This window comes from Calidris pugnax, unplaced genomic scaffold (genome assembly GCF_001431845.1).
Source record: "Calidris pugnax isolate Ruff unplaced genomic scaffold, ASM143184v1 scaffold39, whole genome shotgun sequence".
Classification (NCBI taxonomy): domain Eukaryota; kingdom Metazoa; phylum Chordata; class Aves; order Charadriiformes; family Scolopacidae; genus Calidris; species Calidris pugnax.
Genome location: NW_015090828.1, coordinates 4825683 through 4837986, shown reverse-complemented (window position 1 = coordinate 4837986; position 12304 = coordinate 4825683). Strand labels below are relative to the sequence as shown.

The following is a 12304-nucleotide window of genomic DNA, read 5'->3' as shown; positions in this document are numbered from 1 at the left end:
TCATCCTGAATGACAGAGAGGTCATACTTCAGGGGTGCTGTAAACATTTTACTCTCCAAAGTGCAAGACTTCCGAGTGATGCAGCTGCGAATTATGTAGAACTTTGTGTTGCACCTGTAAGAACTGCTGGTTCTTACCTAAACCTAAACTTGTATTTAGGTTTTTGTGTTGGTTTTTAGTTTTTTGTTTTGGTTGGGTTTTTTTTAAGGAGAGTTCACATTTGCTGTGTGTTACTTATCCTGAAAGTAATCATCCAAACAAGTACCAGAAGTGTATGAATCTGACATGTGTCCTTTTCTTCCTTTCCTTTATGTCTAGCTCTAGATCAATGCAACAGATCACTCTAAATATTTTTTCTTAATTAGTGAATTAATTCTTCATTTGTTTGTAGCCTTTCAGATCCTTCCTTACATGTTATTAATCCAAACTATAAATATTTTATTCTTTCATAATAAAGTAGGTCTTTAAATGCCTCATAAATCTATGAAGAACTAGATAAAAGGCCTAAGGATCTGTCTGTACTGTTTTGGAGGTCTCTAGAGACTTTTAAATCTATTTGGTTTTGCTTGGATTACTCTGAGCTGATAGGTTGAAGAATATGAATTCTCTTGTCCAAAGAAATCTGGGTTTTGTGTTAGTTTTGATCACGTCTGTGAGTGAGTCTCACAGGGGCCAGCAAACATCGCCAGCTTTTCAGCACTGAGAGAGAAATCTCATTCTCTAAGACAGCAATAGTTTTCTTGCTTCAGCTGAGTTGCGAGTCAACTTGTGATAGACTTATGTCAGGGTTTGAAACTGAGCGCAGAAAGCCTCTGTTTGCCTTGGGGAAGGCAGAGCTGTAGTATGAGGCTATTCAGGTTGCTCATCCAATCTACGGGAGGTTCTTGTTAGGCTTCAGTTTCATTCCTTGGTAGAGTGAATTTGTAAGCTGGTAGGTGGGTGTGTGGAGCCCTAAGCCATGACCACATCTGCCTGGATAGGGCACAGTTGTCTCATTAGCTATAGCCAAAGAGAAGATATTTTCCCCTTGTTAGTCCAGGACCTTCCTTTCCTATTTCCGTGTGAAAAAGCAGTGATACGCTGAGGTAAAACCAAAGGTATGGACACCTCTGATGGCTGTAAAGTGACACTCTTTAAAAAATGTGGAAATGCCTCTTACTCAAAGGATTTCCAGCTGCTCGTGAGAGTCCCTTGAGTCTTTCTGAAATTCACAAAACAGAACTGAAGCAGAAAGTTGAAGATTGGGATCCTGGAATACCATCAAGTTTAAATATGGAAAGATTTATTCTTTATGGCTCCGATACAGGAAAACTCTTGTTCCTGACTTAAAGCATGTGGGACAAATTGTGCTTAGGTTTAAACATATGTTTGAGCTTTTTCTTGGCTTTAACCCTATTAGCTCACCAAGATACTGAGAGCTAATCATGTTTCTGTGATGACTTTGTTTCTGTGTGACAGGGTGAACCTGGATTTTAATGTCATAGTTTCCAGGGCCTCATTCACAGTTTAGATATATTATTTAGGGTTCCAATAAAATCATTGTTGTTTTGAATGAGATATAAAATACAGATGTAACTTTCATAGAAATGTTATTTTTTTTAATAAAACAACTTTATCCTCTACCTTGTAATTTATGTACAGACATGACGAAAAGTTTGAAATATTTGCAGCACGAATAAGCAATCCACTGAGTGAAAATTCTTGTTTTGTTTTGTAGAATAGATCAGAACACATGCATTTCACCAAAAGAAGCAGCTGATCAATTTAACAGCTTAAATGAGGTAAGCTTAACCAAAAGTTGAAATATGATGTTACAAATTTTGAATTAGATGTTTGTTTTTTTGTTAATTCTAAGGTCTTGGAATAATGTAGTCACTTGAGAATCTTTGGTTAGCTTTTTAATGAACCATTCTAGTCATGTTTTTGGAGAAAAGCTTAAAAATGTGATACGAGACTGCTATAATATTTTGAAAGACAAAAGCAAGAGATTTTAAAAATATTTTAAGCCAACTTTATGCTGCTTTCTGTTTGTGCACAGAAAAGAATTAAACACTCACTATTGACTGAGTTAAATGCCATCTTTTAAGAACATTTGATTTTTTCCTCATATTACAGCTCAAATGTGTTCAGCTATCAATGATGTTTTGTTTAAAAATGAGTTCTCAAGTTTCCTACATCCTGCATAAATAAACTATGAGCAGCGCAGTGCAGTTTAAAAGGTACTCTTGTAAGATGGGAGGAGGGGAGTGTTAGAGTGAAGAGAGGAAGCAAAAAAAAAAAGCCAAATAACACCTGTGCCACTTGAAACAAGAAACAAGAACTGTTTTCACAGGGGTTGTGGCAGGAGGATGGTGTGAGAGTAGAGCACAAAGAAGCTGCTTGTGTGATATGTCAAACAATGGCTGAGCCTGGGCTAGATTCCCACATGGAGGCCAAAAACAAGCTTTGTGATTATTCCAAGTGGGAAACCTTATACGGCATCTCTCACAAACACGGGTATCTCCATACTAGCACAGAGTATGCTTACATGCTGCAAGAGCAGTGAACAATACTGGACTTAAACAACAAGCAGACAATATTTTTAAGCGTAGACCAAGACAACAGAACAGCAGAAGCAGGGGGAGAAAAAAACTGGGAGGAAGGGAAGCCCAGTCCTGTCCAACCATGTTAAAAACAGCTTTGTTTCCATAATGAGCCAGAGAACATCTATGTCTATTAATAGATGCCTGCCTTTCATTAGGGGAAAACCACAATATGTCCTTTTAAAGGAATTCAGACTTAATCTTCTCCTTACAATGAATTATTTCCTGTGCATTTGTGTCATTGTTGTGCAGCTCACTGTTGAAAATCCCAATGCTGACTAGTAAGGCACATTCCACAACTGATATAAGGGAATATATTCAGTCTCTGTCTAGCCAATTAAGGCCCTGGGAGAAAGCATTGGATTGTTGTTTCTTTTGAGAAGCCCCATTGCAAAGAATCACCAAAGCTTCCACTTGAAAACTTCCATTTAAAATTCTTTCAAAGATTTCCTTAAAGGGTAAGATAAAATATTATAATAAGTGAAATCAGTGTAAGATATTAAAACAGATAATTAGATCAGAAATTAAAATAAATTGCTGATAATTTATGGGGAATGTGTCAGGGTTACATTCTGGTGCCTCCTTTTGCAAACTCTCAGATTGTACTGTATCTCAGGTCTACTGCAAACCCAAATGGACATGTGTCATAAGAAAATAAATTCCCTTCTTGGATTAGAGGAAGTGGTGTCTCTCCTCACTGCTCACCCACGCCATTATGCAGACCCAGGGCATATCTTGTTCTATCTTATTGTTGCTTGTTTGTTCCCCACAAAGGAAATTCTGAATTGAAAATGTCATACGCCTCAAGACACAAATATTGCCATTACAGATACTGCAGAGATTTATTTATGTTCACATAAAATATGACTATCTTATTTTAACCTGAACTCTCAAATTAAAAAGCAGGGGAGATGCTTTTATACGTCACTGTTTGAATGTAACATATAAAAGCATTAATTTCCTTAGAGTGAAGAAATTGAACAGGTTGATATTTGCTCAGTTTCTTTTCTATATGAGTCACTTCAAAGGCCATTAAATACTCAAAGCTTGGATTATTCTCCTCCTCTGCCGCAGCTGGTTTCATAAATTCAGTAAATCCATCGATAAACTGAATATAATAGAATAGCTGCTTTCCTGTCCTGCAGGGACAGGAGCAGGCCCACGGGCAGGGTGCAGGCATCCTTAATATTCAGAAACCCTGTGTGTGGGGCAGGGTGGTTCCAGTTTATGCAGAAAACGCCGAGTCTGGGCTTTGCCTCTCCTCCCTTCTCCCTATCAGCCTCCAGCCTGAGACCAGGCAGGGTCCATGGTTGGGGCAGACCTATTCCCTTACCCTCTTTCCTCAGTTCTTAAAATTTACCAGGCCTTAGGACACCCACAAGGATGAAACAAAGGATGCTGATAACAGTAATGCTTTTTGAGGGAGAGAAATTCTAACAGCAGTGGCTCTCTCATCAGCAGGTTTGACAGTGCTGTAGCACTTGGTGCAATAGGGAGGGCACAGGGCAGAGAGGCTCCCCTTGGCACATTGTGTCCCATTGGTCTACGGCCCCCTGGACGTGCTGCCAGCTAGACACATGGGCTAGATCCTGCAGGGCTCCATGCTGCAGCCTCCAAGGAGTAACTTATGACACCTACTGGGAAAAAGTTTATAAGGTATTTCAGGGGACCCCTACTCATTGCCACAGCGTTTTGGTGATAAATGGGGAGTATTTGTTCATTCAGCGTCCCATTCTCCAGAGGGATTTAGCAGTGTGAGTGTAGGTGTGGGGTATTTGTCTCCAGATGTAAGAAGTTATTTCTCTATGGCCTCAGCTCTTGATTTTCAACGATTGTTGGATGAAATGAGAGATGGTTAGTAAGGTACAGTCTACAGGCTTACTCATTTGTAAAGATGGTTTCTTTGCTACAGCCTGAGCTTTCTCTGCAAATGGCAATCCTTTTGTACTGTGTTTGCTCAAGCGGGCAAGAGTTTGATACTTTAATGACTGTGTTTTGATAAAGCACTAGCAAAAATTACAAATAAGAGAGAAATACCACACTGTCTCTCTGTTTTCCTCAGACTTCCTGTAAACATCTTTATTTTTCCATTATCTTCAACCTGGAATAATGAAGGAAGTTTTTTCTTCTTCTAATGGAATTGGCATAGCTCAAGTTCTTTGAATCATCAGTTACTTTAAGAGTACATAAGAAGAGATAAGAAAACTTTATCCAAGACAATTATAATTGCTTCTTTTTTTAAACTTGCAAAATGCTATTCTTCAGATGCATCAATATGGCTATTTTTCCAAAGAAGCTTAAGGATCCATTTTAAATATTAATATGTCATTTCATTTTCATTAGCATGGGTCAGGAACTACTGCATCAGAAACACTGGCATCAGGCTCCAGAGTAAAGCTGGAATGAGCATCAAATCTGAAGTGTTTAAACTGAGATCATTAGCTGATATAATATGCCATAGCTCAAATTACTTCAGTGATACTAGTTTCCCATACAAGGCTTACTAAAATTTATGATGGTACCCACCATGATCTAAAATTTTCATCTCTGTGTATTTTAGCTGTTTGTATTTGCTTCTTTTTTGCAAAAAAGCAAAGCTGCAAAAAGTTGCAAAAAGAAGTTTTGCAACTTCTTTTAAATGGCCAAGAGCACGGACTGGCCCAGTTGGGCCCCAGGGGCAGGTCTGGACCATGAGAGATTTTAAGTAGCATGTGCACAGGCTGGTTCTACTCCAGATGAGATGTGTGGCTGACTGTGTGCAGTGCAGAGGAGTGCACATCCCCACCACTATGGCAGGATGCCTGCAGTCACGTCATGGCTGTACAGCTACTGGAAAGTTTTGGAGAATTAAGGGGAAGTTGGAAGTGGTCAATAAGATTTCAAATTAACTTGGGAGGTTTGAGAAGATGAAGACAGGGCTCAGACTTTATTTTTCTCTCTTCTTGCCTTCCTTTTGCTGGCAGTTGGTATCATGTTGGGCTACCCAAGGATAGAAGACACACTGCCAGTGGCTGATATATATGGCCGTGTGCCCTCCCGGAGCACCTTGCTGCTCTCTGCTTGGGCTGCAGCTGCAGAAACAGGGGGCCTTGCTGCTCCTGCCACAGAGCATGAGGTCCAAGGCTGGCAGCATTCAGCCCGGCTGCTCTGGCATTGCTATACTTCAAGCAGCTCTCTGAGAGGGGCAGGACATAACACGCTGCAGGGCCAACAGCAAGGTCATCCCTACCATTTACTAGGATGTTCCAGTTGCCCATGAGTTGGCAACCCTGGGCAGCTTTGTGGTTGCCCTTTGCTTACTGCTGTGTCTCCTTAGATGTGTTTCCATAAATATGTGGTGGCTTTTCACGTGTAGTGCCCTGTGGCAGTGCCAGATGAGGTTGATGGCATACTGCAGATCATCATCTCCCTGGTAACATCTAAATGATCAAAGCTACTTACTCTTTTTCTCCCTACACCAAATCCCTGTCAAGGGCACGTTCATGAAATCATGTAAGGTATTTCTATTATTATTATTATTATTGTTATATGAAATTTTACTATTTGGCAGTGACTGGAAATTTGCCATCCACCCACCTTCCACAGATGGGTGAAAAATATCATTTAGAGCAAGTGAATACAAACCGCCCGGTGAATTACAGCATAAGCATTGCCGAAATACAATGTTTAACAATGTAGTCTGTCTGAATGCCTTTATCCTGAACTTGCCATAAATATTAATGTATCATAAGAAATAATGAAAAGTGAATGTATTTTCTTGATATGGAAATATTTTTGTCAAATGCTTGAAGTAACAGTCTGTGAAGGTTGGGTATATTTGTCAGTTCTTCGCCTATGTTCATCTTGTTGGTATGTTCTTCTGGTATGTTTGCTGATGTTTTCCTTTACTTGCCATCAGCAGTTCTCATGATAAGGCCTGGGCTGAGGTCAGAGTCTTCACTGGTCTGTTACTGGTATAGTCATCTTTTACCAGATTACTTTAATGACTGTGAAAAGCTGCCTGTCTGTTGTGGTAATTCCACAGCCACTTCATTTGGGCCCTAGCTGTGGTGAGAGGCAGTGGAAAATGAGGCCTGTCATGTCATGAAAACTCTTCCCAAAAGAGTGCCATGGGTACAATGGAAGTCAGCACCCTTCCCTTGCCAAGGAAAACTCACTGCCACTTTAAAGCTGTTGAAGGTGAGACGATTTCCATCATTCTGTCTTGAATTCAAGAAAGACCCATAGAGGATTAAAGGCAACTTTGCATCATAAAAGATGCTCAAATGGATGGTAAGAAGTCTACTAAATACACCAAAAGCAAGAAGCCAAGTAGGGTATTTCTGGGACTGCTGGCTGACTGACATGTGAAATGGGCACTAAGGTGTAAACACAGAGGCTGAGTGAATTGGTTATATTGGTCTTTGCTGATAAAGCCCATGACAAGTGACAAGGAAAAGATGCCAGTCATTCAAGAGTCCCTGGAGAAACTGAGGTGTAAAGACGAGGGACTGTTGGTCAAAACGGGTAAATTATCTTTAGAAATGGCATCTGGGAGAGAGGATGGGAGGTTGTTAATGGCAACCTGTACCTGGGAATAGTAGAACTATCTTCTGCCTCAGATCATAGAAACCAGCTCTATATTGTGCCATAGTTTTAAAGAATAGTATTACATTTAGGCATTTCATTATGAATCAGTGCTTGATCTTGCAATCACTTCTTTCCTGATATTTTAGGATGAGATGAAAAAATTTATTTTGACAAGAGATGTGAGGAACTTAATTCTTATATAAAAGTATAACACAAGCCACTTCTTTGCTCACATCTCTAATATCAAGCTGTTTCTGATAGGAATGGCCAGACCTCCTGTTCTCTCTGGGACTAGGAGAAGGAAGGTGTTCCTGGATTTCCTTTTTGACCTAAGCTGAGGCCAAAGTCCAAGTGTTTGATTGTAGCCTCATCAGTTTTGTGGAAGGGGACATATTTTGAAGCACTCCTGACAGCACATACTAGTTATAGTGATCTTGTGCGTTTTTGGAACTTCCTTATTTTGAGCTGTCTCCTGGAAAGAGCTACTTTCTGCTCCCTTTTCACTGCCTGAATTCTATAAAAGGAATGAAAGGATTAAGGCTGAAATCTTCTCTGCTGTTCTCAGCCAAATTGGTTTCCTTTTTATTTTTTTATTTATTTTTTTACCTAAAAACACTGGAATCTTTGACTTTATAAAAGGGCTGTATTACAGCAAAAATAATGCAAAGACATATTGAAATACTCTGTTACATAATGGAAATTATTCCAATAAATAAATTCATTATGTCATTAAATGAGTCAATAAATTGTTTCCAGGTTTTTAACAGAGTGGGGAAAGGAGCTTTTCAGGGTACAAACTTTCTATTGCAACGCAGATGTTTTTTCAGAAATTGCTCTTCACAAGTATGTAGCATTTGAGTGACTTAACATTTTACATATATTTTTGTGTGTGCCAGCTGTGTGATTATTAAGACAGCCTTGTGTGATTTTATTTGATGTTGCAAGCTGTATTTCCCTTGAGAGAGGGGAACTGGATGCGTAGGGTATCAGTAGTGACTCACTTTGCCCAGTCAGATGGTGATTAGGGCTTTCACAGCATTTACATCACAGCAAGATGCTTGTGTCAGATTGTACAGCTGAATATTGCACGCAGCATTAAAGATTAAAATGAGAAATGGACCAAGCATGACAGAGTAGCTGGAAGTGATATTATAGATAACTACCCTTGTCCTCATTGATTTGTCTGCAGCAAGCGACAATGATCTGTTAATTTTATCTTTGCTGTGGACAGGAAATTATCTGGTTGCTCTGTAGAAGCAGCAGCAGCCTACGTAAAAGCTATGTCTACATAAAAAAGTACCTCTAAAAAAGCCAATTAAAAAATATTTCTTCCAAGAATCCCACGAGGGAGCGTGTTCTCAGTAACTCTTTGTTCACTGCTGTGTACTGCACAATAGGCTGGAGAGGGAGATTTGTTTTTTTATGAATGGTAAATGGGGAGGGACATAATGTCATCAGATTGTGATGTCAGCCCAATGAATGAAGTACTTGCTTAGTGTATTGCTTCAAGACCAAGAAAAGGGACACCATCTCAGTTTGGCTTCCTAGAATAAATCGCCTTTTGCTGACGAAGTAATCTTTCCCACGTGTCATGAATAATCTATGTAAATTGGGGCTTAAATAACCAGAAGTCAAGAAACTCGTGGAATAGTGCACGTTTGTTCTCTTGCACATCCTTTCAGAGCTGCCAGTGGAACACCCCTTTGCAGGCGCTGCTCATGGGCTCCGTGAGTTGAAGAGCTCTCGCTGTGCTCTGCTGTTCTCTATCTAGCCCAATGTTCTGCTTTTGTCTGCAGAATTCTTTGTTGAAGCTGCAAGCCCTCGAAACCGATCTGTGCTCTGCGTTTCTGCCAACCCAGGAGGAGACTCCTCAGCTGCCGGCACCCAAGGATCCAGCCCCTTCATCAGTCCAAACCAGCGCGCAAGCTGATGGGGCCAGCTGTGGAGGTAAGCGATTGTGTCGTGATGTGTTCTCATTTGCAATTATAAAAAAGCCTTGTGACTTGCAGTTTAATACCAGGTTTGCAGTCCTCTGGGAAACACTGCAGAGCTAATGCAAAGCACCGTTTCCCGATGCAAATGCTGTGTAATGTAAAAAGGGGTGTGATACCTGCTAAAAGAACTGGAATTAATGGCTATAATGTTTTGTTTTTCTGAGAGGGAGTCTTGCTTTTCAGTCAGGTTTTAAGAATCCTGATTCTTTTATTTTTAGTTTTAATCCGTTGGCTTTTTGTACAAGTAAATTTATGTTCTTTACTTCCTATGTCTGTATTGTGTGAGATCACCTGCCATATCATGTAATTCTATTTTTGTCATTCTTTTTGTCAGAGCAATATCACTTCATTTCTCCTATTATTGATTTTAATTTAATGCATCAGCAGAGAGATAGTGAAGGTGAGTTTTGCAGCATGTGGATTTTAATCATTCATGAACCTGTATAATTACCCATCTGGGCAAGCTGTGGTGTGTTATCTCTCCCTCTTTCCTCAATATGGAAACCAGTCCTTGCAAATAAATAGCCCTAAGGCTCGGCACTGTTTTTGTCAATTCATAGCTTGTAGTCACAGGGCTGGCAGAGTCGTGATGCTCAGTACAAGAGGAATCACTCTTTGTGAAAAATAGGTCAAAGGCAATATGACTAATACATCTCACAGACAAGTGACACGAATACACAAATACTTAAATCGTTCACCATGTATGGTCCAAATTAAAGCAGATAGGTCAGTAACCCCTTTGCAATTGTCAGAATAAAGGGTGGGTTCAGAAGAATTTATTTCAGAAGCTGTTTGCTCGGAATTTTCAGCAAGAAATCACAGTAAGCTATTTACCTAAAAAAATCTCAAATTACAGTGTTCTACTTAAGAAAATCTAAAGTTTGAGGTTTACATTGAACAATTAAGGAAAATGGTATGTAGAATCCAAATTACTATAATGATGAAGCTATATAAAGAATACTAAATATCCTGGGTTTTAGCTTAAAATGGATGCTATAGCCTAGCTAGGCAAATACGTTAGTAGCTCTTGGATACAGGTATGGAACTTGTACTGGTGCTAGTCCCCTGGTGTGGATTTGAGGCAGAGACAGATCTCATACCTGTGCTGCACAGGCAGAGACATTTTGCAGCCCACCCAAAATCTGCACTAGCTCTTCTCCTTTATGGCAGGGTGGGGTTTTCCTCCTTTTCAAGTAGTTTACTGAATTATTTTATTTTGGTAGTTTCATAATCCATTGTTAGGTTGGTTCATAATTGTTTATTCTGCTTATTTTTTCTGTTTTGATTGGATTTTTAATTCATACTGTTAGTGATGATACCATCTCTAGCTCCGATTTGCCTGCCTTCAGCTACACAGGCAAATATTGCATGATGTAGCATTTCTCTCAGGCAGTTCAGAGCATGCTCTGTCACTGTAGCCATTCTAACTTCTGCTTTAATTAAAACTTACCTATTTAATGGATTTTAATGTATGCTCATTTCTGTGAACAACTGCTTTGCGGTTTGTGGGGTTTTTTTAATAACTTACCATTTTGCATAGATAGAGCTAGGCTTAATTTTAGCTCTTAAGCTACAACTGAAATCTTCTGGTACATTCAGTTTAGTTACAGTTGTCATATAGGACTACTGGCTATTTCAGGTCAAGCTTGGATGGAAGTGCAGAGATTTGTACCAGGAACAGAGTTTTTAGAAGATGTGACTTATATACTATGTCTCTAGTTATTAGCCTTTGCTCAGTGAATCAGGCTATAAAAATTTATACATTAACGGTGTACAAATGTATTATTTTAAAAATAAGCATGATTGTGTAGTCTATTTAATGTCTTTTGTTTCACATCCTGATCAACAAAAATTTTTAAAAAATACATTATGTGTATGGTGAGTGAAGCTAGAACAGCCTAGTAAAATGACAGGGTATTTCAGGATGCAATTTTAAAGGGGTGAATAGCAGTTATTATCTCTGAGCAAAGTCAGAGATTTCCAGTTTACTTTTGAATATGAAGAAACTTGAATTAGAGCTGGCAAAATGAGACCGTAAAGAATTGCAAGGAGGTATTAAGCTAGTTTTTTAAGGGAAAAAAAGAAAAGTAGCATGTGAGTTATTTTTATAGCTTTTAGATATGAGTATACATCAAATATATGACTTGAGCAGTGGGCAGCTGAACTTAGCTACAAGAGGTTCTAAATGTCTTTTAAATTAAAAATTGTGATACTGGTATTCACAGACATAACATGTTGAGGGACAAACACATTACCTCTGCACATTCTTTTTTATTTTTTCTGTATACAACACATTTCAGTGTATTATTATTTTACTTAAAGAATATCACATGCAGGAATGCAGACTTCTACCATGTGACTTGTTATATGATCGAAGTCCACAACGTGGAGCATACTGCATGTTACAAGGTACTAGATTTTGGCTTTAGGTCCCGTGGTAAGCTCTTGTCAGTGCGAAGCTGGACTGAGAAGATGAGATGAGGGAGATGCAGGCCAAGGGGCAACTTACTGGTTTGGCCAGAGGTGGCTTTAGTTCCTAGTTTTGGCAAAAATAGAGGCTAAAATTAGATCAGACACGTGAACACAGGTAGGTGTTTGGTCAGTTCAGGGGCTACTCTCAGGATAATGCTTAGTGTCTTGTTTAGGATCTACGCAGAACTAGAATCAATATGATGGCCCTAATTTGTAATTAAAAATGGGGTTGGTTACAACTTGTCATCATCCTGAGATGTTCTGCTCTTATAGTATTTGAGCCATGTAAATGAGTTGGTTGGAATGATTTGCTGACCACTTCTGGACAGTAGGTAGTAATTTAATGCATCACTGGTAGGATTGGGGCTAAAACCTTTCTTGGGGCACTCACAAAGTTGCACCACTTGGAGAGCTTTAGTGGAACAATGCTGTCAGGAAGCCCTGGTGGCAAGGAAATGGAAGAACACTGGCCTCTGGGAAATTTCCCAAATTCACCTGGCATGCAGCTTGCCTCCCTTTCATTTGCTAGCTGAATAAAAAACCTCCACGAACTCTCTGCCATTCTCTGTGTTTGGTTTTACACTGGAGCTGCTCCAGCCACTACTTGTCCTTTACATTTATCTTCCAGGAGTGTTTAGTCTCAAATGTGTACTTTCTTTCCATTTCTGGGGCTGGATAGGGCCTAGT

At 39.5% G+C, this 12304-nt stretch overlaps 1 protein-coding gene across 4 annotated transcripts in view; it reads left to right on the top strand.

Moving 5' to 3' along the window:
- Window positions 1-12304, top strand: part of FAM13C (family with sequence similarity 13 member C) — a 126949-nt gene that overhangs the window by 93450 nt on the left and 21195 nt on the right. For all 4 annotated transcript variants that reach the window (XM_014940508.1, XM_014940511.1, XM_014940509.1 and 1 more), the window contains 2 exons: window positions 1718-1781; window positions 8948-9098. In XM_014940508.1, the coding sequence (XP_014795994.1) occupies window positions 1718-1781; window positions 8948-9098 (215 nt within the window). The remainder of the gene's footprint in view (window positions 1-1717; window positions 1782-8947; window positions 9099-12304) is intronic.